Below are 26,274 nucleotides of genomic sequence, written 5' to 3' on the forward strand. Positions count from 1 at the left end.
CCCCCGCCGAGTTCCGGGATGGTTCACGCCAGCAGCGCGCGAGGCTTGAAGAACAGGACGTGGCGCGCCTATCAGGCAGCTTCCCGTCAGCGCGGCCCTATGGATTCTCAGCGGGCTGAGGCCCGCGCTTTGGAAGCCGAGATCACCGCTTTGAGGCGGGCGTGCGTGGAGCCGCCGGCGCCCGGGGAAGACACCTCCCGAGTTCGGTACGTGGCCTTCCTCAGGCCCAGTGGGAAGGGTGAAGATCTCTACTCCGGGCGCCCCGGACCTCCCCACAGACTTTTCCCGAGCACCAGACGTGGGCGGGAACTCGTTATCTGTTCCAACAGGGCTGAGAGTGATGAGTACACGCGTGGACCCCGTTGTAAACGTATTACCATATATTAACTGATTTAATCACAGTCATGGGGAAGGTGTTTTCATTTAAGGTGTTTCATTTCATTTCATTTCAAGGTGTTCTCTTGCTAGTAACTATCAAGGTGAAAGTCTTGCTTATCTCCTTAGCAATCTTGCCTTTAGTGGGCAGCAGTATCTAGTTGGAATTTAAAAACTCTGGTTTCATGGGATTTGTTTTTATGAGTCACCTAACTGTGGCAAGTGATACTGATTTTTCGCTTACGGTAGTGATACGAAATTTCCTTTGAGAAATAATTTAGGTAAAAGAGTAAGTTGATATAAAGAAGACTAGGCAATGTAGTCTATAGGAGAATTTGGCAAAAGCTGCGAAGGTGATTGTCATATACTGCAGGAGGGGAAGCATCCCTGTAAAGGAAGTGGGGGAACTCCCTGTTTAAAGGCGAACAGAACCATATGCACTAATAGATAGAAATAACTGAAGAGTGCCGTCTACCATAGAGCGGTGGCATCATAACGTCTTTGTTACTACCAATAGCCATGGTCTGTCGATTACTTACTAAGTGCTAGACTGAGAAATGCAAACGTCTTTACGTACATCATCTCTTTTTAATACCTACGACAATCCTCTGAGTTAGGTGCTGTTGTTAACCCCGTTTTAGAGTTAGGAAACTGAGGCTCAGAGAAATTAAGTTGCTTTCCTGAAGTCTCAGAGAAGGTAAGTGTTAGAGCTGGATTGGAACCCAAAAATCAAACTTCAAAGCCCAGGCACTTTGCTTAACTGGAGAAGGAGAGAAGGGGGTCCATGACAGTTAATTATGTACCTATTGTCTCAAGCTTGCAAGCTGCTTGAAAAGCAGAAACTGTCTTCATTTTTTAGTCAATTCTAATTTGACATAGATGCAGAGAGAATAAGATTTTCCTGAACTAACTGGACAAGAGTTGGTTGAAATTGGGAAGGAGGAGTTCTAAAGAAAATGTTTGCATGCATGTTGGAAGGGATCATGAAGGTAGAGGAAGCTGTAACTAGTAAGAGGGAAGAGGAGAGGGAAGTAGGTGAACAGGGAACAAGTATGTTCCTCTGCAAGTGAGGGTGTAAATGTATCAGAATGCTTGCTACTCCAGGGGTGCTCCACAGATTGGAAGCTTTAGCATCACTTGGGTTGAACAGAAATACAGATTTCAGCCCAACCCTGACCTACTGAGTCGGAATCTGCTTTTTAACTAGACCGTTGATGATTTTATGCACTTCAGAAAGTCTGAGGAAGCACCATGATGAAAGATGATTTCTTTACTGGCCACAGTATGTCATTTTTACCTCAGGATAGTATGTAGACTATCCATGTAATCTGAGTCTCCTCAATGATCAAGTTGAGAAAGTCGGAAGAGTCCAAGGTGTTTGGATTTAATATAACGTTTCTTTTCACTATGATGGAGAAGGAAGTTTAGGACCTGTGTACCAAGCTTTTTTTTTTTTTTTTTCAGTTCCAGTAAAATACATATAAATGTATCATCTTAACCATTTTTCAGTGTTCATATCAGTAGTATAATGTTCATAATATTGTGCAACTATTACCGCCATCCCTTTCCATAACTCTTTGCATCTTGTAAAACTAAAACTCCATACCCGTTAAATAATAACTTCCCATTTCCCAACTCCCCTTAGCCCCTGACAGCCACCATTCTATTTTCTGTCTCCATCGAATTTGACTTCTCTATTGCTTCATATAAATGGAATTATACATATTTATCTTTTTGTGACTGGCTTATTTCTTTCAGCATAATATCCTTAAGTTTCATCCATATTGTAGCATATAGCAGAATTTCCTTTCTTTTTCAGGCTGAGTAATATTTTCTTGTATGTATATACCACATTTTACTTATCCATTCATCTGTCAATAAATAGTTCGTTTGCTTCCATGTTTTAGCTATTGTGAATAATACTGGTATGAACATGGGTGAACAAATATCTCTTTGTGACCCTGCTTTCAATTCTTTGGATATATACCAAGAAGTGGAGTTGCTGGATCATATGTTAATTCTATTTTTAATTTTCTGAGGAACCACCACACTGGTTCCCACAGTGGTTCTACCATTTTACGTTCCCACTAACAGTCCACAAGTTTTCCAGATTCTCCACATCTACATCAACACTTGTTGTTATCTCTTTTTTGATAGTAGCCATCCTAATGGGTATGAGGTGGTACCTCACTGTAGTTTTGTCTTGCATTTACCTAATGATAGGTGATGTTGAATATCTTTTCCTGTAGTTATTGGCCATTTGTGTATCTTCTTTGGAGAAATGTTTATTTAAATCCTTTGCCCATTTTTGAATCAGGTTGTTTGGGTTTTTGTTGTGGAGTTTTAGGAGTTTCTCTATATATTTTGGATATTGATCCTTTATCAGATATACGATTAACAAATATTTTCTCCCATTCTGTGAGTTGCCTTTTTACTCTGTTGATAGTGTTTTTTAAATTAATTAATTTATTTTTTATTATTTTTTTTTAATGATATTCTTGTCTGCTTACATTCTTTTTATTTATGTATGTATGTATGTATGTATGGCTGTGTTGGGTCTTCGTTTCTGTGCGAGGGCTTTCTCTAGTTGTGGCAAGCAGGGGCCACTCTTCATCGCGGTGCGCGGGCCTCTCACTATCGCGGCCTCTCGTTGCCGAGCACAGGCTCCAGACGCGCAGGCTCAGTAATTGTGGCTCATGGGCCGAGTTGCTCCGCGGCATGTGGGATCTTCCCAGACTAGGGCTCGAACCCACGTCCCCTGCATTGGCAGGCAGATTCTCAAGCACTGCGCTACCAGGGAAGCCCGATAGTGTTTTTTGATGTACATTTTAAAATTTTTTTCATGAAGTCCAATTTGTCTATCTTTTCTTTTGTTACCTGTGCCTTTGGTATTGAATATATCCATGAAATAATTGCCAAATCCAATATCGTGAAGCTCTGTCTTACGTTTTCTTCCGAGAGTTTTATTGTTTTAGGTCTTATGTTTACACCTTTGATCCAATTCGAGTTAGTTTTTGTATATGTTAGGTAATGGTCCAATTTCATTATTTTGCATGTGGATATCCAGTTTTCCCAGCACAATTTGAATGGTATTGGCATGCTAGTCAAAAATCATTTGACCATATATGTGAAAGTTTATTTCTGGCTTCTCTACGTATTCTATTACGTTCATCTGTATGTCTGTTTTTATGCCAGTACTACAGTTTTGATTACTGTATCTTTGAGATAAGTTTTGAAATCAGGCAATATGAATCCTTCAGTTTTGTTCTTTTTCAAGATTGTTTTGCTATTGGGAATCCCTTGAGGTTCCGTATGAATCTTAGGGATGGCATTTTCTATTTTTAAAATAAAAAACCTCATTGGGATCTTGATAGGGATTGCATTGAACCTGTAGATTGCTTTGGGTAATATTGACATTTTAATAACATTACCTCCTAATCCATGAACATGAGATGTGTTTCCATTTATTTATATCTTCTTTAATTTCTTTCAGTGATGCTTTGTAGTTTTCATTGTACAAGTCTTTTACCTTCTTGATTAAGTTTATTGCTGTGTATTATATTCTTTTTTGATGGTATTGTAAATGGAATTGTTTTTGTAATTTCCTTTTCAGATTGTTTATTGTTGTATAGAAATGCATCTAATTTTTATGTGATGACTTGTTATCCTGTTACTTTGCTGAATACATTTATTAGTTCTAACAGTTTTTTTGTAGCATCTTTAGGATTTCTTACATTTAAGATCATACCGTCTGCAAACAGAGATAATTTTACTTCTTCCTTTCCAATTTAGATGCCTTTTATTTCTTCTTCTTGCCTAACTGCTCTACCTAGAATTTTCAGTACTATGTTGAATTGAAGTGGTGAAAGCTGCATCTTTACCTTGTTCCTAATCTTACAGGAAAAGCTTTCAGTCTTTCACCATGGAGTATGATGTTTGCAGTGGGTTGTCCATATATGGTTTTTATTATGGTGAGATAATTTCTTTCTGTTCCTAGTTTTTTTGCGTGGTTTTTATTATGAAATTTTCAAATACAGTTTCCCCCCCACTATCCGAAAATAAAGCATTCCAGTGAAACCTTTTGTAAGTCAAAATGGTGTAAAGCAAAGAAGCAGTTACCCCAGGACACATTTTGCTAACGGATGCACAAAATAAATCAAGATACAGCACAAATGCTCACAGACACAGTTCAAAGCTTTGGCAGTTTTGATGCTGAGATGCTGAGTGTAGTTTCTGGGGTAGGAGCTTGGTGGTGCCACTCTCACTGCTCAGGGTGCATGTTGCCTCTGTGATGTCCCGCTGCAAAACAAACCCCAAACGCTATTTTCACTTTTCACCTTTTTTTTGTAAAAGTGAAAATTCTTTTCAGATTTTATTTCAAAGAGCTAATTTTTAGTTTCATTGATTTTTCTCTATTTCTTAATGTTTATTTCACTGATCTCTGTTCTAATCTTTATCATTTCCTTCCTTCTGCTAGCTTTGGGTTTAATTCATTCTTCTTTTTCTAGTTTCTTAAGTTTTACCATTAGGTTGTTCATTAGACATCTTTCTTGTTTTTTTAACTTAAGTGTTTATAGCTATAAAATGTCCTTAGTGCTATGTTTGCTATGTCTCCTAAGTTTTGATATGTTGTGTTTTCATTTTCATTGGTCTTAAAGACGAATGAAAATATATTTTCATTTCCCTTGGGATTTCTTCTTTATTATTGGTTATTTAAAAGTGTGTTGCTTAATTTCACAATTTTGTGAATTTTTCAGTTTTCCTTCTGTTACTGATTTCTAACTTCAGCTCGTTGTGGTTGGAGAAAATACTTTGTAGAATACCTGTCTTTTAAAATCCATTGAGACTCAATTATTTGCCCAGTATATGATCTATCCTGGAAAATGTCCCAGCTGCACTTGAAAATAATTTGTATTCTCTTGTCATGTAGGGTGTTCTATATATGTCTGTTAGACCTAATTGGTGTACTGTGGTGTTTAAATTTTCTGTCACTTATTAATCTGTCTGGTCCTTCTATACATCATTGTAAGTGGGGGATTGAAGTCTCCAACTGTTATTTTGTTTTCTACTGAGCTGTAATTGACATATAACATTACTTTACTTTCAGGTGTACAACATAATGATTTCACATTTGTATATATAAAAAAAAATGATCACAAGAAATTCTTAAGATTCATCACCATTCATAGTTACAAAAATTGTTTGTGATGAGAACTTTGAAGATTTACTCTCTTAGCAACTTTCAAATATGCAATACAGTATTATTAACTATAGTCACCATGCTGTACATTAGATCCCCATGACTTATTTATTTCATAAATGGAAGTTTGTACCTTTTGACCACCCCACCCTCACCCATTTCCCTTACCGCCCCCTCACCCCCTTGCCCCTGACAACCACCAGTCTATTCTCTATATCTATGAACTTGTTCTTTTTGGTGTTTCTTAGATTCCACATATAAGTGAGATCATACAGTATTTGTCCTGCTCTGTCCGACTTCACTTAGCATAATGCCCTCAAGGTCCATCCATGTTGTTGCAAATGGCAAGATTTCATTCATTTTATGGCTGAGTAATATTCCATGTATATACAGGCCACATTTTCTTTATCCATTTAACGATCAATGGACACTTTGTTTCCATGTCTTGGCTATCATAAATAATGCTGCAGTGAACATTGGGGTGCATATATCTTTTCGAGTTAGTGTTTTTGTTTCCTTCGGATAAATACACGGCAGTACAATTGCTGATCATATGGTAGTTCTATTCTTTTTTTTGTTGTAATTTTTTTAAACATCTTTATTGAAGTATAATTGCTTTACAATGTTGTGTTAGTTTCTGCTGTATAACAAAGTGAATCAGCTATATGCATATGTATATCCCCATGTCCCCTCCCTCTTGCATCTCCCTACCACCCTCCTTATCCCACACCTCTAGGTGGTTGCAAAGCAGCCAGCTGATCTCCCTGTGCTATGCAGCTGCTTCCCACTAGCTATTTTACATTTGGTAGTGTATATATGTCCATGCCACTCTCTCACTTCGTCCCAGCTTACCCTTCTCCCTCCCCGTATCCTCAAGTCCATTTTCTACGTCTGTGTCTTTATTCCTGTCCTGCCCCTAGGTTCATCAGAACCATTTTTTATTTTAGATTCCATATATATGTGTTAGCATATGGTATTTGTTTTTCTCTTTCTGACTTACTTCACTTTGTATGACAGACTCTAGGTCCACCCACCTCACGACAAATAACAATTTTGTTTCTTTTTATGGCTGAGTAATATTCCATTGTATATATGTGCCACATCTTCTTTATCCATTCATCTGTCGATGGACACTTAGGTTGCTTCCATGTCCTGGCTATTGTAAATAGTGCTGCAGTGAACATTGTGGAACATGACTCTTTTTGAATTATGGTTTTCTCAGGGTATATGCCCAGTAGCGGGATTGCTGGGTCATATGGTAGTTCTATTTTTAGTTTTTTAAGGAACCTCCGTACTGTTCTCCATAGTGGCTGTACCAATTTATATTCCCACCAACAGTGCAAGAGGGTTCCCTTTTCTCCACATCCTCTCCAGCATTTATTGTTTGTAGATTTTTTGATGATGGCCATTCTTACCGGTGTGAGGTGATACCTCATTGTAGTTTTGAGTTGCATTTCTCTAATGATTAGTGATATTGAGCATCTTTTCATGTGTTTGTTGGCAATCCGTATATATTATTTGGAGAAATGTCTATTTAGGTCTTCTGCCCATTTTTAGATTGGGTTGTTTGTTTTATTAATATTGAGCTGCATGAGCTGCTTGTATATTTTGGAGATTAATCCTTTGTCAGTTGCTTCGTTTGCAAATATTTTCTCTCATTCTGAGGGTTGTCTTTTCATCTTTTTGATGGTTTCCTTTGCTGTGCAAAAGCTTTGAAGTTTCATTAGGTCCCATTTGTTTATTTTTGTTTTTATTTCCATTCCTCTAGGAGGTGGGTCAAAAAGGATCTTGCTGTGATTTATGTCATAGCATGTTCTGCCTATGTTTTCCTCTAGGAGTTTGATAGTGTCTGGCCTTACATTTAGGTCTTTAATCCATTTTGAGTGTATTTTTGTGTATGGTGTTAGGAAGTGTTCTAATTTCATTCTTTTACATGTACCTGTCCAGTTTTCCCAGCCCCCCTTATTGAAGAGGGTGTCTTTTCTCCACTGTATATGCTTGCCTCCTTTATCAAAGATAAGGTGACCATATGTGGGTGGGTTTATCTCTGGGCTTTCTATCCTGTTCCATTGATCTATATTTCTGTTTTTGTGCCAGTACCATACTGTCTTAATTACTGTAGCTTTGTAGTATATTCTGAAGTCAGGGAGCCTGATTCCTCCAGCTCCGTTTTTCTTTTTCAAAATTGTTTTGGCTATTCGGGGTCTTTTGTGTTTCCATACAAATTGTGAAATTTTTTATTCTAGTTCTGTGAAAAATGCCATTGGTAGTTTGATAGGGATTGCACTGAATCTGTAGATTGCTTTGGATAGTATAATCATTTTCACAATGTTGATTCTTCCAATCCAAGAACGTGGTATACCTCTCCATCTGTTTGTATCATCTTTAATTACTTTCATCAGTGTCTTTTAGTTTTCTGCATACAGGTCTTTTGTCTCCTTAGGTAGGTTTATTCCTAGGTATTTTATTCTTTTTGTTACACTGGTAAATGGGAGTGTTTCCTTAATTTCTCTTTCAGATTTTTCATCATTAGTGTATAGGAATGCAAGAGATTTCTGTGCATTAGTTTTGTATCCTGCTACTCTGCCAAATTCATTGATTAGCTCTAGTAGTTTTCTGTTAACATCTTTAGAATTCTCTATGTATAGTGTCATGTCATTTGCAAACAGTGACAGTTTTATTTCTTCTTTTCCGATTTGGATTCCTTTTATTTCTTTTTCTTCTCTGATTGCTGTGGCTAAAACTTCCAAAATGCTGTTGAATAATAGTGGTGAGAGTGGGCAACCTTGTCTTGTTCTTGATCTTAGTTTAAATCGTTTCAGTTTTTCACCATGGAGAATGAAGTTGGCTGTGGTATTGTTGTATATGGCCTTTATTATGTTGAGGTAGGTTCCCTCTATGCCTATTTTCTGGAGAGTTTTTATCATAAATGGGTGGTGAATTTTGTCAAAAGCTTTTTCTGCATCTATTAAGACTATCATATGGTTTTTATCCTTCAGTTTGTTAATATGGTGTATCACATTGATCGATTTGCATATACTGAAGAATCCTTGCATTCCTGGGATAAACCCCAGTTGATCATGGTGTATGATCCTTTTAATATGCTGTTGGATTCTGTTTGCTAGTATTTTGTTGAGGATTTTTGCATCTATGTTTATCAGAGATATTGGCCTGTAATTTTCTTTTTTTCTGACATCTTTGTCTGATTTTGGTGTCAGGGTGATGGTAGCCTTGTAGAATGAGTTTGGGAGTGTTCCTCCCTCTGCTATATTTTGGAAGAGTTTGAGAAGGATAGGTGTTAGCTCTTCTCTAAATGTTTGATAGAATTCACCTGTGAACCCATCTGGTCCTGGGCTTTTGTTTGTTGGAAGATTTTAAATCAAAGTTTCAATTTCAGTGCTTGTGATTGGTCCTTTTATGTTTTCTGTTTCTTCCTGGTTCAGTCTCGGAAGGTTGTGCTTTTCTAAGAATTTGTCCATTTCTTCCAGGTTGTCCATTTTATTGGCATATAGTTGCTTGTAGTAATCCCTCATGATCCTTTGTATTTCTGCAGTATCAGTTGTTACTTCTCCTTTTTCATTTCTAATTCTATTGATTTGAGTCTTCTCCCTTTTTTTCTTGATGAGTCTGGCTAATGGTTTATCAATTTTGTTTATCTTCTCAAGGAAACAGCTTTTAGTTTTATTGATCTTTGCTATCGTTTCTTTCATTTCTTTTTCATTTATTTCTGATATGATCTTTATGATTTCTTTCCTTCTGCTAACTTTGGGGTTTTTTTTGTTCTTTCTCTAATTGCTTTAGGTGTAAGTTTAGGTTGTTTATTTGATATTTTTCTTGTTTCTTGAGGTAGGATTGTATTTCTGTAAACTTCCCTCTTAGAACTGCTTTTGCTGCATCCCATAGGTTTTGGATCGCTGTGTTTTCATTGTCATTTGTTTCTAGGTATTTTTTGATTTCCTCTTTTATTTCTTCAGTGATCTCTTGGTTTTTTAGTAGCGTATTGTTTAGCCTCCATGTGTTTGTATTTTTTACAGTTTTTTTCCTGTAATTGATGTCTAGTTTCATAGTGTTGTGGTCGGAAAAGATACTTGATATGATTTCAATTTTCTTAAATTTACCAAGGCTTGATTTTTGACCCAAGATATGATCTATCCTGGAGAATGTTCCATGAGCACTTGAGAAGAAAGTGTATTCTGTTGTTTTTGAATGGAACGTCCTATAAATATCAATAAAGTCCCTCTTGTTTAATGTGTCATTTAAGGCTTGTGTTTCCTTATTTATTTTCATTTTGGGTGACCTGTCCATTGGTGAAAGTGGGGTGTTAAAGTCCCCTACTATTATTGTGTTACTGTCAATTTCCCCGGTAGTTCTATTTTTCACTTTCTGAGGAGCCTCCATACTGTTTTCAGTAGTGGCTGTACCAATTTAAATTACCACCAACAGTGCAGAAGTATTCTTATTTCTCCACATCCTCACCAACACCTGTTATTTCTTGCATTTTTGATAATAACCATTCTAAGAAGTGTGAGGGTATATCTTCTTATGGTTTTGATTTGCATTTCCCTGGTGATTAATGATGCTGAGCACCTTTTCATGTACCTCATGGCCTTCTGTATGTCTTTGGAAAAATGTCTGTTGAAATCCTTTGCTCATTTTTGATTGTATGTGGATTTTTGCTATTCAATTGTATGAGTTCCTTATACATTTTGGATAATGACCCCTTAGGGGATAAATGAGTTGCACATATTTTCTTACATTCCATATGTTGCCTTTTCACTTTGTTGATAGTTTCCTTTGCTGTCTAGAAGCTTTTTAATTTGATGTAGTTCCACTTGTTGTTTATTTTTGCTTTTCTGGCCTAAATTTTTGGTGACAAATCCAAAAAATTATTGACAGGACCAATGTCAGGGAGCTCACTGCTTATGTTTTCTTCTAGGATTTTTATAGTTTCAGGTTTTTAATCCATTTTAAGTTAACTTTTGTGTATTGTGTAAGATAGTGGTTCCTTATCCTTTTGCTTCTGGCTGTCCAGTTTTCCCAACCCATTTATTGAAGAAACTGTCCTTTCCCCATTGTGTATTCTCGGCTTCTTTGTCATTAATTAATTGACCATATATGAATGGGTTTATTTCTGGGCTCTTTTTTCTCTTCTGTTGATCTATGTGTCTGTTTTTATGCCAATACTATATTGCTTTCGTTACTATAGCTTTGTAATCTAGTTTGAAATCAAGACTTAGGATGCCTCCAGGATTGTTCTTTCTCAAGAATTCTTTAGCTATTCCAGGTCTTTTGTGGTTCCATACAAGCAGTAGGATTTTTTTCTATTTCTGTGAAAAATGCTATTGGAATTTTGTTAGAAATTGTATTGAATCTGGTGATTGCATTGGGTAGTATGGACATTTAAAGAATATTCTTCTTATCCATGAGCATGGAATATCTTTTCAAATATTAGTATTTTGTCAGTTTCTTTTTTCAGTGTCTTATAATTTTCAGTGTATAGGTCTTTTACCTCCTTTGTTAAATTTATTTGTAGGTATTTTATTCCTTTTGATGCAGTTATAAATGGGATTGGTTTCTTATTTTCTTTTTCTGATAGTTTGTTATTAGTGTATAGAAACACAACAGATTTTTGTATTGGTTTTGTATCCTGCAACTTCACTAGTTTGTTTCCTAGTTTTAACAGTTTTATGGTAGAGTCTTTGGGGTTTTCTCTAAATAATATCATGTCACCTGCAAATAGTTACAGTGTTGCTTCTTCCTTTCTGATTTGAATGCCTTTTATTTCTTTTTCTTGTCTAACTGTTCTGGCTAGGACTTCCATTACTATGTTGAATAAGTGTGGTGAAAGTGAGCATCCTTTGTCTTGTTCCTGAACTCAGAGGAAAAACTTTCAGCTTTTCACTGTTCAGTATGATGTTAGCTGTGGACTTGTCATGTGGCCTTTATTATTTTGAGGTAAATTTCCTCTGTACCCACTTTGTTGAGAGTTTTGATCATAAATGGATGTTGAATTTTGTCAGACACTTTTCTCCATCTATTGAGATGATCACATGGTTTTTATCCTTCATTCTGTTAATGGGGTGTATCACACTGATTTGCAGATTTGAACCATTCTTGCATTCCTCGACTAAATCCCAGTTGTTCCTGGTGTATGTTGCTTAACGTATTGCTGAATTAGCTTTGCTAATGGTTCGTTGAGGATTTATGTTTATGTTCATCAGGGATATTGGCCTTGTAATTTTCTTTTCTTGTAGTGATCATGTCTGAGTTTGGTTTCAGGGTAAAGGCCTCATAAAATGATTGTGTAAGTTTTCCCTCTCTTCTGTTTTTTGGAAGAGTTAGAGAAGGATTGGTTTGCTTCTTTAAATATTCGGTAGAATTCACTAGTGAAGCCATCTGGTCCTGGACTTTTGTTTGTAGGTAGGATTTTAAACACTAATTCAATTTCCTTATTATTAATTGTCTGTTCAGTTTTTCTGTTTCTTCATGATTCAGTCTTGTTCTATGTTTCTAGAAGTTTTTCTGGTTTTTTTGGATTGTCCAGTTTGTTGGCATATAATTTTTCGTACTTTCTTATGACGTGAGTGGTTTCCTTTGTATTTCTGTGGTGTCTGTTGTAATGTCTCTTCTTTCATTTTGATTTTATTTGTGTCTTCTCTCTCTCTCTCTCTTTTTTTTTTTTTTTGATTATTCTAGCTGAAGTTTTGTCTATTTTGTTTACTTTTTGACTAACCAGCTCTTGGTTTCCTTGATCTTTTCTATCACCTTTTTAGGCTGTACTTCACTGTTTTCCTTCTCTGGTCTTTGATATTTCCCTCTACTAATTTTGGGCTTCATTTGTTTTTTATTTGAGATTTTTTGTTACTGCTTTTTATTGCTATGTACTTCCCTCTGAGAATGACTTTTGCTACAGCCCATAGTTTGGTGTGTTTTATTTCTGTTTTCATTTGTCTCGTGGTATTTTTTTACTTCTCTTTTGATTTTTCTTTTGACTCATTCAGTCATGTTTAGTAGGATGTTGTTTAATCTCCATATATTTGTGAATTTTCTAGTTTTCTTGTAATTGATTTCTAGTATAATATTGTGGTTGGAAAAGATGCTTGATATAATTTCAGTCTTCTTAAATTTATTAAGACTTGTTTTGTGGCTTGACATATGACCTATCCTGGAGAATGTTCCTTGTGTGCTTGGGAAGAATGTGTAGTCTTTCTTTTGAGTGGAATATTCTGTATATGTCTGTTGAGTTCTTAGGGTCTAAGTGTGTCATTTAAGACCAATGTTTCTTTGTTGATTTTCTCTCTGGATGATCTACATGTTGATGTAAGTGGTGTGCTAAAATCCCCTACTATTGTATTGCTGTCTATTTCTTTCTTTAAGGTCTGTTAATACTGTTTTATATATTTAGGTGCTCCTATATTGGGTGTATAAATATTTACCAGTGTGTCCTCTTGTTGGATTAACTCCTTTATCATTATATAGTGACCACCTTTGTCTCTTATTACAACTTTGTCTTAAAGCCTTTTTTTTTCTGATATAAATATGCTACTTTAGCTTTCTTTTAGTTTCCATTTGGATGGAATATCTTTTTCCATCCCTTCACTTTCAGTGTGTATGTCCTTACATCTGAAGTGAGTATCTTGTAAGCAGACTGATGGGTCTTTTGTTGGTTTTTAAATCTAGTTAGCCACTCTGTGCTTTTTGATTGAAGAATTTAGTCCATTTGCATTTAAAGTAATTTATGATAGGTGTGTGCTTATTGCCATTTTATTTTCTGGAAGTTTTGTAATTCCATTGCTCCTTTCTTCATCTATAGCTCTCTCCTTTTGTGATTCGGTGATTTTCTATAGTGGTATGCTTAGATTCCTTTTTATCTTTTTGTGTCTACTGTAGCTTTTTGCTCTGTGGGTACCATGAGGGTTACATAAAACATGTTTATAACTGTCTGTTTTAAGTTGACAATAACTTAAGTTCTAACACATTCTAAATCTCTGCATTTTTACTCCCTCCCCCAATGTTTTATGTTTTTGATGTCACAATTTAGGTCTTGTTATATTGTGTATACCATAACAAATTGTTGTATTTATCGTTATTTTTACTACTTTTGTTTTTCAACCTTCATATTAGCTTTTAGGTGATTAACCTACCACCATTGCACCATTAGATTATTCTGAATTCTTCTATATATTTACCTTTACCAGTGAGAACTATACTTTCTTGTTTCCTGCTTCTACTTATTGACCTTTTGTTTCAGAGAAGTTCTTTTAACATTTCTTGTAAGGCCTATCTGGTGATGATGAACTCCTTTAGCTTTTGGTTGTCTGGAAAACTATCTCTGCTTTAATTCTGAAGGACCACTCTGCCAGTAGGGTATTATTGGTTGGCAGTTTTTGTCTGTCAGCCTTTGGATATATCATAACACTTCCTTCTGGCCTGCAGAGTTTCTGCTGAAAACTCTGATAGTCTTTTGGGGTTCCCTGGTACATAACAAGTTGTTTTTCCCTTGCTGCTTTTAAGAATCTCTCCTTGTCTTTAACTTTTGATATTTTAATTTTAATGTGTCTGATGTGGGTCTCTTTAGGTTCCTCTTATTTGGGTCTCTTTAGGTTCCTCTTATTTGGTACTCTCTATGCTTCCTAGATCTGATGTCTGTTTCTTTCCCCAGGTTAGGAAAGTTTCCTGCAATTATTTTTTCAAATAAGTTTTCTGCCCCTTTCTCTCCTCTCCTTCAAGGACCCCTATAATTTGAAAGCTGGTCCATTTGTTGTTGCCCCATAAGTCTTTTAAGCTATTTTAGCTTTTTTTTTCATTCTTTTTCCTTTTTGCTGCTCTGATTGGATAACTTATATTGCCATAATTTCAAGTTCACTGATCCTTTTTACTGCTTCATCTAGTCTGATGTTGAACCTCTCTATTGAATTTTTCAGTTCAGTTATTGTAGTCTTCAGGTCTATGATCCCTACTTGGTATTTTCTTATAGTTTCTCTCTCTTTGTTGAAATTCTCATTTTGTTTGTCCATTGTTCTCCTGAGCTCTGTGAGCATCTTTATGATCATTATTTTGAACTGCTTATAAGGTAAATCACTTACCTCCATTTGATTAAGGTCTTTTCTTGAGGCTTTATCTTGTCCTTTCATTTGGAACATATTCCTGTGTTTCTTCATTTTCTTGACTCTCTGTGTTGGTTTCTATGTATTAGATAAAACAGCCCTCTCTTGCAGTCTTGGAAGAGTGACCTCGTGTAGTAGATGAACTTTATTGTTCAACTCTGTCTTGGTTTTCTCTCACACCTTGGTGTTGTCCAAGCAGCCTATTTATTCTTAGCTGCTCCCAGTAGTTGAGGGTACCTCAAGACTTGTCAGTGTTGCAAAGGGGAGGTTCTCAGTCAGCAGGTAGATTCAGGCTGATTGGCAAGAAGAAGCTCAGGGAGGAGCTTTTAAAGTACGCAAATATACCTCTTTCAGGGAAGACTGCTCCCTCTGCCCTGAGCCCTGGTAATAGCCAGGTAAGAAGTGTTTCTTCGTTTGTTACTTTTCTTTCGAACTCATGAACGTAAGCCCTCTGGCCACCAGAGCCAGGCTATAAAGGGATGTGTCCTCTGGACAGCATTCACAACAGTTGGGGTGCACAAGCCCCTATCTTGGAGACACTGATGACTTGGGGCCTGGTCAGATGGAAAGCATGAAGGGTAGCATCCTCTGGCCTCCTCAGTCTCTGCAGAGGATTGTAATTGGGCCCTGAATGTGTGTTTAATGGTAAGCCTGCCACTCAGGCTCCAGTTCTGAAGGTAAGCTTATTTGTCTCTTTCACAGTAAGATTAGGAGTGCATTTTAGTCTGCTGTATCTCCACTGTGCCCTGGGGCCATTAGTCATTTAAGAACTATTTCTCCTTTTGTTACAGTGCTACGGGACCCACAATAAGTTCTGCTGTAAATTCTGTTGACTGCCAGAGCCCAGTGAATAAGAGGTGTCCAACTGGGCAGCAGCCACAAAAATCAGGGTTCCAGAGGGTGCACAAACTCCTTTCCAGGAGATACTGGTGATATGGAGTAAGACAGAGAGAGTACAAAGATGATGCTCTGGCCTCTTTCTTTGAAGGTATTTAAATAGGCTCTTGTATGATGTTAAATTAGAAGCCTTCAGGCCAAAGCTTTAAGGTAAGGAAGTAGGCCTCTTAAACAGAAACACTGGTTGCTTTTTTGTTGGCTGCCTCTGTGCTGAGTTCGGGGGTAGGTGAGTCTGCATGCATGAGCCCTTTAAGAACTGTTTCTCGGTTCCCTATAGTGGGGGTCCCCAACCCGTGGGCCACGGACCACTACCGGTCTGTGGCCTGTTAGGAACCGGGCTGCACAGCAGGAGGTGAGTGGCGGCTGAGTGAGTGAAGCTTCATCTGTATTTACAGCTGCTCCCCAGCTCACATTACCGCCTGAGCTCTGCCTCCTGTGAGCATTATGGTGAGTTGTATAATTATTTCATTATATATTACAATGTAATAATAATAGAAATAAAGTGCACAATAAATGTAATGTGCTTGAATCCTCCCGAAACCATCCCCCACCCCCCACCCCCCACCTCAGTCTGTGAAAAAATTGTCTTCCATGAAACTGGTCCCTGGTGCCAAAAAGGTTGGAGACCTCTGCCCTATAGCCTTGTAAATCTCGTGGACACAAGGCTTGTTGGCTTTCAAAGCTAGATATTTTAGGGGCTTGCCTCTCAGGTGCTGGTCTTAAAATTTGGGGTGCCAGCTGTGGTGTTCACACCTTTCACTCCTCAGGGAGCAGGTCAGAGTTGTTAGTCCCTCTTGATTGTGGGTTGCCGTGTAACAGGTGGCTTTTATGTGGATTGTGTCTCAGCCTCTACTATCCATTTCAACGTAGGCTTTTTCTCATTTGCCTGATGTGTAGGAGTTGCTCAGCTAGTTTTTGGGTTTCTTTCAGAGAAAATTGTTTCATATGTAGGTGTAGATTTGGTGTGACTATGGGAGGAGGTGAATTCATGATCCTCTTATGTAGCCACTTTGAACGTTTAATGTAGAACTATTTCTCCCTTCAACTGTCTGTTTTTGCTTTGAAATATAGTCAGGTCTGTATCTGCAGGTTTCATATCCACAGGTTCTGCATCCATGGATTTTGGTATTTGTGGTGAGTCAAGGAACCAGTACCCTACAGATACTGAAGGAAAACTGTATTTTGATATCTGTCATTAGGTTTGTAAATGTTTATAATTTTTATGTCTTGCTGTATTGAACCTTTCATTAATATATATATATATTTTTTTCTTTGTCTCTTATAACCTCTTTTGACTTAAAGTCTATTTTGTTTGATATTAGTATCCCCAGTCCTGCTCTCTTTCGGTTCCTTTTTGCATGGAGTATCTTTTTCCATCCTTTCACTTTTAGTCTTTGTATCTAAAGTGATTCTCTTATAGACAGCATATGGTTGAAGCCTGTGGTTTTATCAGTTCTTCCAAACTCAGTCTTTTGTTTGGAGGATTTAACCTCTTTACATTTAAATAAGTACTTATAAGGAGAGATTTATTTCTGTCATTTTGCTCTTTGTTTTTTTGTGTGTGCCCTTAAGCTCTTTTGTCCCTCATTTCCTGCATTTCTGTCTTTTGAGAAGTGCTTAAATTTCTTTCTCATTTGCTTTGATATATATTCTTTAGCTATTTTCTTTGTGGTTATCAGAGGGATTATAAATAATATGCTAAAGTTACAACACTCTTAATTTGAATTTATGCCCACATTTCAATAACATACAAAAATTCTGCCTGTTTACAGCTCCATCCCCACTGTTTTTGTTTGTTTATGTCACAGAATTACATCCTTATACTTTTGTGACCCCTGAACATAAACTAATAATTCTTTTAAATGCATTCATCTCTTAAATTTTGTAGAAAACATGATTTGAAGTTACAGATGAAAGTTATACTCATAGTACCTTTAGACTAATAATTTTTTAAAATGTTAAATCATGTAGGAAAAGAAGTTCAGTTACAAGCCATTGTTACAATACTAGTAGATTTTATATGCCCATATACTAATTTTATTGAGATCTTTATTTCTCCACATGGCTTCATGTTACTGTCTAGTGTACTTTTATTTTACTTTACAGGACTGCCTTGAGCATTTCTTGGAGGTCATGTCTAGTGGTAACAAACTTCCTCAGCTTTTGTTTATTTGAAAATGTGTTGATTTCTTCCTCACTTTTTTTTTTTTTAATATTTATTTATTTGGCTGCACCGGGTCTTAGTTGCGGAACACAGGATCTTTAGTTGCAGCATGTGAACTCTTATTTGCAGCGCGTGGGATCTAGTTCCCTGACCAGGAATCAAACCCAGGCCCCCTGCATTGGGAGCTCGGAGTCTTAGCCATTGGACCACCAGGGAAGTCCCACTTCCTCACTTTTGAAAGAAAATTTTGCCAGAAGGATTGTTGGTTGATGGTTTTCTTCTTTTAGCACTTTGAATATATTGGCCCGCTGTTTTCTGGCCTCCAAAACTTCTGATGAGAAATCTGCTCTTATATTATTGAGGATCCATTGTATGTGATGATTTGCTTTTCTCTTGCTGCTTTCAAAATCTCTCTTTACCCTTGGTTTTTGAAAATTTGATTATGTCTCATTATGACCCTCTTTGAGTTCATCTTGTTTAGAGTTAGTTGAGCTTCTTGAATGTTAGCATTCATGTCTCTCATCAAGTTTGGGACACTTTTTACCATTCTTTTTTTTTTTTTTTTTTTAATTTTTGGCTGCATTGAGTCTTTGGTGCTACATGCAGGCTTTCTCTAGTTGTGGCGAGCGGGAGCTACTCTTCGTTGCAGTGCGCGGGCTTCTTATTGCAGTGGCTTCTCTTGTTGCGGAGCATGGGCTCTAGGTGCGCAGGCTTCAGTAGTTGTGGCATGCGGGCTCAGTATTTGTGGCTTGTAGGCTCTAGAGTGCAGGCTCAGTAGTTGTGGCGTGTGGGCTTAGTTGCTCCGCAGCTTGTAGGATCCTCCCAGACCAGGGCTCAAACCTGTGTCCCCTGCATTGGCAGGTGAATTCTTAACCACTGTGCCCCCCCAGGGAAGCCCTTTACCATTATTTCTTCAAATAGTCTCTCTTCCCCTTTTCCTCTTGCTTTTCCTACTGGTACTCCCACAATGCATACGCTGGTCCTTGTGGTTGTGTCCCACTGGTCCCTTAGGCTCTGTTTGCTTTTCTTCAGTGTTTTTTCTTTCTGTTCCTCAGTCTCCGTTTCCAGTGTCTTATCTTCAAGTTCACTGATTCGTTATTCTGTCTGCTCAAATCTGCCTTTGAATTCCTCTGGTGAATTTTTCATTTTAGTTATTGTACTTTTCAGGTCCAGAATTTCTTTTTGGTTTTCTTTCTTTATACTGATGTTTCCATTTTGTTCACACATTGTCGTCTTAACTTTCTCCACATCTTCCTTTATTTCTTTGAGCATCTTTAAAACTTCTGTTTTAAAGTCTTTGTCTGATATATCTGCCATTAAGTCTTTTTCAGGGACAGATTCTTTTGAATATTTTTTTTTCTTTGAATGGGCCATGCTTTTCTGTTTTTTGTATGCCTTTTGATATTTTGTTGAACACTGGACATTTTAATTTAATAATGTGGTAACTCTGGAAATCAGATTCTCCCCCCTTTTCCCCAGTGTTTACAGTTTTTTGTTATTGTTTTAGGTTGTTTTGTTGTTGTTGTTGTTGTTGTTGTAGGCTGTCTGTGTGCTGAGGATCAGCCTGAAGTGTAAACTTAATGTCTAATTATGTCTTTTCTGAGCTTTTACTTGGGTATGTGCAATCATTTTCTAACTTTCCCCACATATTTAGTTTGATTTTTCATGTCCTAGTCTTTAATGTCTGACTCCTGAAAAGGAAAAGGCAAAAATGATGGTGGGAAACAAAAAGCAACAGCTCTTTAAATATCCCTAATGCTACCTCAGCCAGAGGGTAGGGGCTTGCAGCAGTGACTACCCTCCTCTTTGTCTGCATCTCTGTGATCAGCAGCCGCAATCAGCAACTGGAGCACAGATACTCAATATTTGGGGGACAGAGTCCTTTTTGCCCACTCTTGCTCCCCTAAGCTGTGTGCAGGTGGCTTCAAGAACATGTGCATAGCTGCCTGCCATGTTGTTGGAGGGGGCATGGGTAGCTACTACTGTGCTAAGAGCTGAAATTGCCCACGATTTACTGTAATGTACGTTTAAGCCTTCTCCATGAAGTTGCAAGCCTTCAGCAGTCTCCAGAGTTCCAAAAAAGTTATATCAGACAGATTCTGTCACTGCAATTGCTTCCTAGTTGGGGAGATAGGTTCCTGGTGCTTCCTACTCTGCCATCTTCATAGAATCCTAGATCATTGAGTTTTAAACTCAAGTCTTGTGTAGATTTGCTTTAAAAGAAAAAAATCTTCTTGTGAACATCTAATTTTGGGCAAAAAAATATATGCTACTAAGACAAATTTGCAAATAATAAATAAAACTATAAAACCATAAAACCCATATCCCCAATTCATTCAAAATAGCATCATTAATTGTAATGGACCAATGATGTTTTGCTCAAAGTAAATTACTGCTATGAATGAGAATATGCAGGTTATCTTTTTATTTTGTGGTAATATATACATAACATAAAACTTACCATTTTAACCCTTTTAAAGTATATAGTTTAGTTCACATTGTTGTGCAACCATCACATCATTATCCATCTCTAAAATAATTTCATTGTCCCACAGAGAAACTTTGTACCCAGTAAACGATAACTCCCCATTTTTCCCTTTCTCAGCCACAAGTTCTTTCTTGAGTTTTGCATATCTATCCTTTAATGTGATTACTTAGTTCTCTTATCAGTTTGCTCTGTTGGAAATACCTTGAAATTTTCATCCATAGTTTGCTGTGTCATTGTTTAGTATTCACTTGGAAGGAACTCACTTATATGAAGATTACCTCTGTTCTTTTTTTCATTAGCTTTATCTATTTAATTTTCAAAAAGCAAATACAGGGCTTCCCTGGTGGCGCAGTGGTTGGGAGTCCGCCTGCCAATGCAGGGGACACGGGTTCGAGCCCTGGTCTGGGAGGATCCCACATGCCGCGGAGCAACTAGGCCCGTGAGCCACAATTACTGAGCCTGCGCGTCTGGAGCCTGTGCTCCGCAACGGGAGAGGCCGCAACAGTGAGAGGCCCGCGCACCGCGATGAAGAGTGGCCCCCACTTGCCACAACTAGAGAACGCCCTCGCACAGAAACGAAGACCCAACACAGCCATAAATAAATAAATAAATAAATATTTAAAAAAAAAAAAAAAGCAAATACAAAAGAGCATGTTGTAGTCTCTCAGATGACATAGAATATACTTATAGTGATATTTTAAATTAGCATTAAAACAAAGTTTAAAAAGTTTCTACAGGCTTTATACAAGTTTTGAATTACCAGTGTGAAGATACAGTTAGGTTATTCTTTATAGACATGGTATATGGTCATAAGAACATAGGCTAATGTAGTGGAATTAGAAATAGAAAAGGAGGGATAGCTATGTGGGGGAGCAGAAAAGATGACCTTAGATCCAGATGTGAGAGGAGTAATAGAGCAAGGGTGACCCTCAAGAAATGGAACCTGCTATATCAGGGGACAGATTTTATCATTAACAAGAGTAGGGAAATTTGAAGGAAAAACTAATTTGAAGAAGAAAACATTTGATGCTTTATCAAGTTAAGTCTACCTTGCAGGAAGAAGAGAGATGATTAAAGGTGTGTTTTAGGAGTTACTGGCATAAAAGAGCTAAGATTAATCATCAAATATTCTTCTGGAATGAGAGAATGCATATTCAGAAGAGCAGAGGCAAGAGTGTTAGGGTTTTCTTCTAACATGGGAGACAAAAGGCAGGGACAGTGGAAGACCCAAGATGTAAAATGAGAATCAGGATAATCATGCCCCAGAAGGAAAGGAAAGCATGTTTAAGATAGTGGGAGTCAGCAGTGTAGAATGTGGCTGATAGCATGATGGCAATAAAGGATTACAAAAAATAAAATATCATTTATTGTGATTATTTGCTGAAATTTTACTTTTTTCAAGGAAAACAGAGCTATATGTTTTCAGTGCAGAATATCTGATTACAGTGTTGTTTAGAGATTACGCTATTCGTTATTCGTTTGGAATTTTTACCTCTATTCTCTTCAATTTCGCAAGAATCTCTTTCTTAGTATAAAATGCTCTGTGATACTTCACTTGTTTTAGAAGTTGAAGGTAGCTGATTTATTTTGTTTTTAGGTTCATCATATCTTTTAAAATAGTTTGAGGTGTCTTGGGATATCAGACATTTAGGTTGGAACACTTTAAATATTCCAGCCTAAACAGACATTTTAATTTTACAAAGTACTCCTGTTATAATTTATTTTATAGCTGTTTCTAATATGTAGAAAAATGGTATTATAACTTGGTTAGGTTTGTTTTATACTGAGATTAATGATTGCAGTGTTAGTAGCCACATTGGTTTTAAGAAAAATCTTACTAGTTTTAATGGGAAGAGAGTAAGAAGGATAAAATGGGAATGGTTTGAAGAAATTTATAGATATTAGTTGAAACTCTTGTTAGTGGTTTCGTAATTGAAGTAATTATTTGTGGCATTTGCTTTTTAGAAAATCATTTCGAGAACTATACCAAGCAGATTCTGAAGGATGGGAATTGTCAAAAGATCTGAGAAGTCATCTTGGACATTTAGAATCAGAACTTCAGTTTCTAAGTACGCTTACTGGCATCAGTATAAGACATTACTCCAAGAAGACAGAGGACCTAACAAGCACTGAGATAACAGAAAAGAGTAAGCATTATTTTTTTTTTTTCTTTTTATTTTTTTTGGCTGCGCTGTGTGGCTTGTGGGATCTTAGTTTCCCGACCAGAGATTGAACCTGGGCCCACGGCAGTGAAAGTCCTGAGTCTTAACCACTACGCATCCAGGGAATTTCCAGAGTAAGCATTAATTTTAATCTAGAAGTGGTATTGAAGTTTACCTTATTATACATAGGAAATTGGTTGTCTTATCATTGAATTAAAATTCTGCAAGATAACGATTTGAATGTGTGGTTGTGGTAAACTTGTTTTGTCAAGTGTCTATTCAATATCACAGTGTGTGTAATACTCTTAAAAGCTGCCTGAGGTAGATATTAAAGAGGACACAGTCTGTCATTAAGTAACTTAATAGTCAAGTAATAGCCATAAGCAATTTTAAGAACAGTAGCAGCATTAATTTGTAAATCTTAGATGTTGTTCACTACTGACATGAGAGCAGTGTCATCTGTGGTGCTCTGCTGCTAATGAACATGGCCTTGTAGCCAAGATAAATATTTCAAGAGCTGGACCATTTGGCAGAGGAGGGTTTCTGGTCCCAATGACTTACGTTTTATTACCAAGGATCTGTGATGCACTAACAAGTAAGGGGAAGCTAATTCAGCTGTGTGATTGGATGTTGGGAACTTGGTTTAGAAGAAGGAATCACTTTAGGAAATGCTTCCTGATTTTTCCACCAAAATAACCCTCATGACCAGGGAGAGGAAGAGTGACCCTCAGAAGGTGGTGGGCAGCTCACCTCAGTGAAACTTTGAATTACATGTAGAAATGAAATTTAGACACTTCAAGTACTTGAAAGGAATAGATGGAATACAGAGAATATGGAGAGTGAGATTTTACTGTACAAAAGTCTCAGTCTTTCTATTTTGAGCCCCAGGTTTACCCCATCTGTAGAGGTACTTGGTGGTGCCCATTCAGAATGCCTTTGAATGGGCTTGATTCTGAGCTTTCCCCATTGTTGGCTTAGGTTTTAATTTTCCTGGATCTGCCAGGTTAGTTCCACTTTTTTGTGTAATATCTAGCTTATCCATCTGATTTTCAGCTTCTAAAATTAGGTTACTCTCATCTTTTTCTCTTTATCTTTGTAAAATTGTGCCCTTCTGGGGGAAGGGGCAATATAGGGGTAGATTAAGAGGTACAGACTATTAGATATAAAACAAGCTACGAGGATATATTATACAACATGGGGAATATAGCCAATATTTTATAATAACTGTAAATGGAGTATAACCTTTAAAAATTGTGAATCACTGTATTGTCCATGTGTAATGTATATGTATTGTACAGCAACTATACTTCAGTTTAAAAAAAAAAGAGAATTGTGGGGACTTCCCTGGTGGCACGGTGGTTAAGAATCTGCTTGCCAATGCATGGGACATGGGTTCGAGCCCTGGTCCCGGAAGATCCCACATGCCGCGGAGCAGCTAAGTCCATGTGCCACAACTACTGAGCCTGCGCTCTAGAGCCCGTGAGCCACAACTACTGAGCCCGTGTGCCACAACTACTGAAGCCCACTCGCCTAGAGCCCGCATGCCTCAACTGCTGAGCCCATGTGCCGCAACTACTGAAGCCCGCGCGTTCTAGCGCTCACGTGCCGCAACTACTGAGCCTGCGTGCTGCAACTACTTGAGCCTGCATGCCTAGATCCCATGATCTGCAACAAGAGAAGCCACCACAATGAGAAGCCCTCGCACTGCAACGAAGAGTAGCCCCCACTCACCACAATTGGTGAAAGCCCATGCGCAGCAACGAAGACCCAACGCAGCCAAAAATAAATAAAATTTAAAAAAAAAGAAGCTCTACCTATTCCTTTAAAAAAAAAACTAAATAAAAATAAAAATAAAAAAAAGAGAATTGTGCCCATTTAAAAATACCTTCATTAGCAAAAGTAGATGGTAGTAAAGTCAGAATAATGGTTATCTCTTGCGGGGGACATAGTGTATAGCCTGGAAAGGGCATGAGGGAATGTTGTGGGGTACTTTAAACTTTCTGTATCTTGATCTTAGTGGTGGTTACATGGGAAACAGTTGTAAATATATATATATATACACATATATATATATATATATGTGTATATATATATATCATGCTGTATACTTAAGAATAGGGCATTTTATGCATTTGAGTGTATTCATGTTATACCTAAAAAAAATACTTTTGCTGTCATTTTAGTAAAGTTTTGAGAGTTAACTGAGGTAAATACATGGATTTAATTTATTGTCTAACTAGAACCAGATAATGTTGAAAAAATGAAAAATATCTAACAGTTATCATGATTCAAATTTGTCTAGGGTCATACTAGCATATTTCTATTTCTTACCTTAATCTTTGGTATAATCGATAACTAGAAAGTACAAGTTGTCTTTAATCTTATTTTGCAAAGGCGATCAATTTGGTGTACATTCTTCCAGGTATTTTCAATGCAAATACACTCTCACACATACACCCACGTATATTATAGGTATCCACACAAAATTAAATAATAGATATTTAAAGAAAATTGTTTTTTGCAAACAAAAATATTTAGTTTTCTGATTTACAGGTATAAAGAAAGTTCTGCAGAGACACAGATTATCAGGAGATTGCCACATGATTACGTTTCAACTTGAATTTCAGCTTCTGGAAATCCAGGTAAATTAAGAATACATTGTGATAGATAACACAGATTCTGCTGCTATGAAATAAAAACTCCCACACCCCAGTCTTCAGCAGTGGCTGAGTTGAGGAGACGTTCTTGAGCTAGGGCCCCCTTGTAGCACATTTGTGCAAAGTGGTACCATTAAAAAAATTTTTAAGTATGAATACCCCAGCAACTGCGTACAGTAGGATTGTTGCTGAGAGCATAGTGCTTTATTGGAGGGCAGGTAGTAAGATGTTCCTGGGCTTCCAGTACAAGCCCTGAGGTCATGGGAACAGTCTTGGATGCCCTCAGTTGTCAGCTGATATCTCAGTCATCTATTATCTATTATCTATTGCTGCTTAACATTTTCTCCCAAATTTAACAGCTTAAACCAATAAAACACATTTATTATCTCACAGTTTTCTGTGGGTCAGGTATTTGGGAGCAGCACAGTTGGTGTTCTTGCTCAGGGCCTCTCCTGTAGTTGTGGCCATGTGGGATCACTACAATCTGAAGACTGCTCAGGGTTGGAGGGTTAGACTTCAAGGTGGTTCACGGTTATGCCAGCAAGTTATACAGGACTGCTGAGACACAACATAGGAGGAAGATACTCTTGGTTAGGATTTTCACATAAAATCAGAAAGCAGACAGAATATTAACGTGCAGCCCCTGGCCAGGATAGGGCAGAACAAGACTCAGACATCTTCAAAGTCTGGCTCCAAGAAGAATGGGATCCAGGCATAATTTTGAGAAATGATCAATCCTGGGCACATGCTTTGATAGCAGAAGGGAATTTCATTCAACCCGTTGGTTTTATGAGTTTGGGCCTACAGGGAGTATGTGTAGAGGAGAGGAACAGGGAAGGGCAGGCACGCTGTCTTGGCCTCAGTTCATCAGATAACTAAAGTGGATGTAGACCAGTTGTCACAACCAAGTCATATGGATCTGCTGCTTGCTTGCATTCGCAGTCATGTGCTGGGGTTCCTCATGCTTATCCTCAGCCACAGAAACATCCTCAAGTTGTCCCTTTTTGTATGCAACAGGAGTTGATGTCACATATCAGAAACTGCCCCCAACTAGTCAGGAGTAATTGGGTCCAGGTATCTGGACTAGAGGTTTTGCTTCTTGAGTACTCTTTGCAGTCTATGTCCCTGGTTGTCACCACAGACCCTGGCAGGCTGAGAACTGACTGAGGGATATCTAGGCCTCTCATCTGATGGCAGAGTTTCCAGTTTGCTCCCACCTCAGAG

General features: G+C 37.6%; 1 protein-coding gene across 2 annotated transcripts in view; it reads left to right on the top strand.

Moving 5' to 3' along the window:
* The first annotated feature begins 60 nt into the window (after window positions 1-60).
* CENPP (centromere protein P) overlaps window positions 61-26,274 on the top strand; it is a 238,686-nt gene continuing 212,472 nt past the window's right edge. For both annotated transcript variants that reach the window (XM_061200616.1, XM_061200617.1), the window contains exons 1-3: window positions 61-206; window positions 22,197-22,378; window positions 24,947-25,035. In XM_061200616.1, coding sequence (XP_061056599.1) covers window positions 100-206; window positions 22,197-22,378; window positions 24,947-25,035 — 378 coding nt within the window. In that variant the 5' untranslated portion in view covers window positions 61-99. The remainder of the gene's footprint in view (window positions 207-22,196; window positions 22,379-24,946; window positions 25,036-26,274) is intronic.

Source organism: Eubalaena glacialis, chromosome 9, assembly GCF_028564815.1.
Source record: "Eubalaena glacialis isolate mEubGla1 chromosome 9, mEubGla1.1.hap2.+ XY, whole genome shotgun sequence".
NCBI lineage: Eukaryota > Metazoa > Chordata > Mammalia > Artiodactyla > Balaenidae > Eubalaena > Eubalaena glacialis.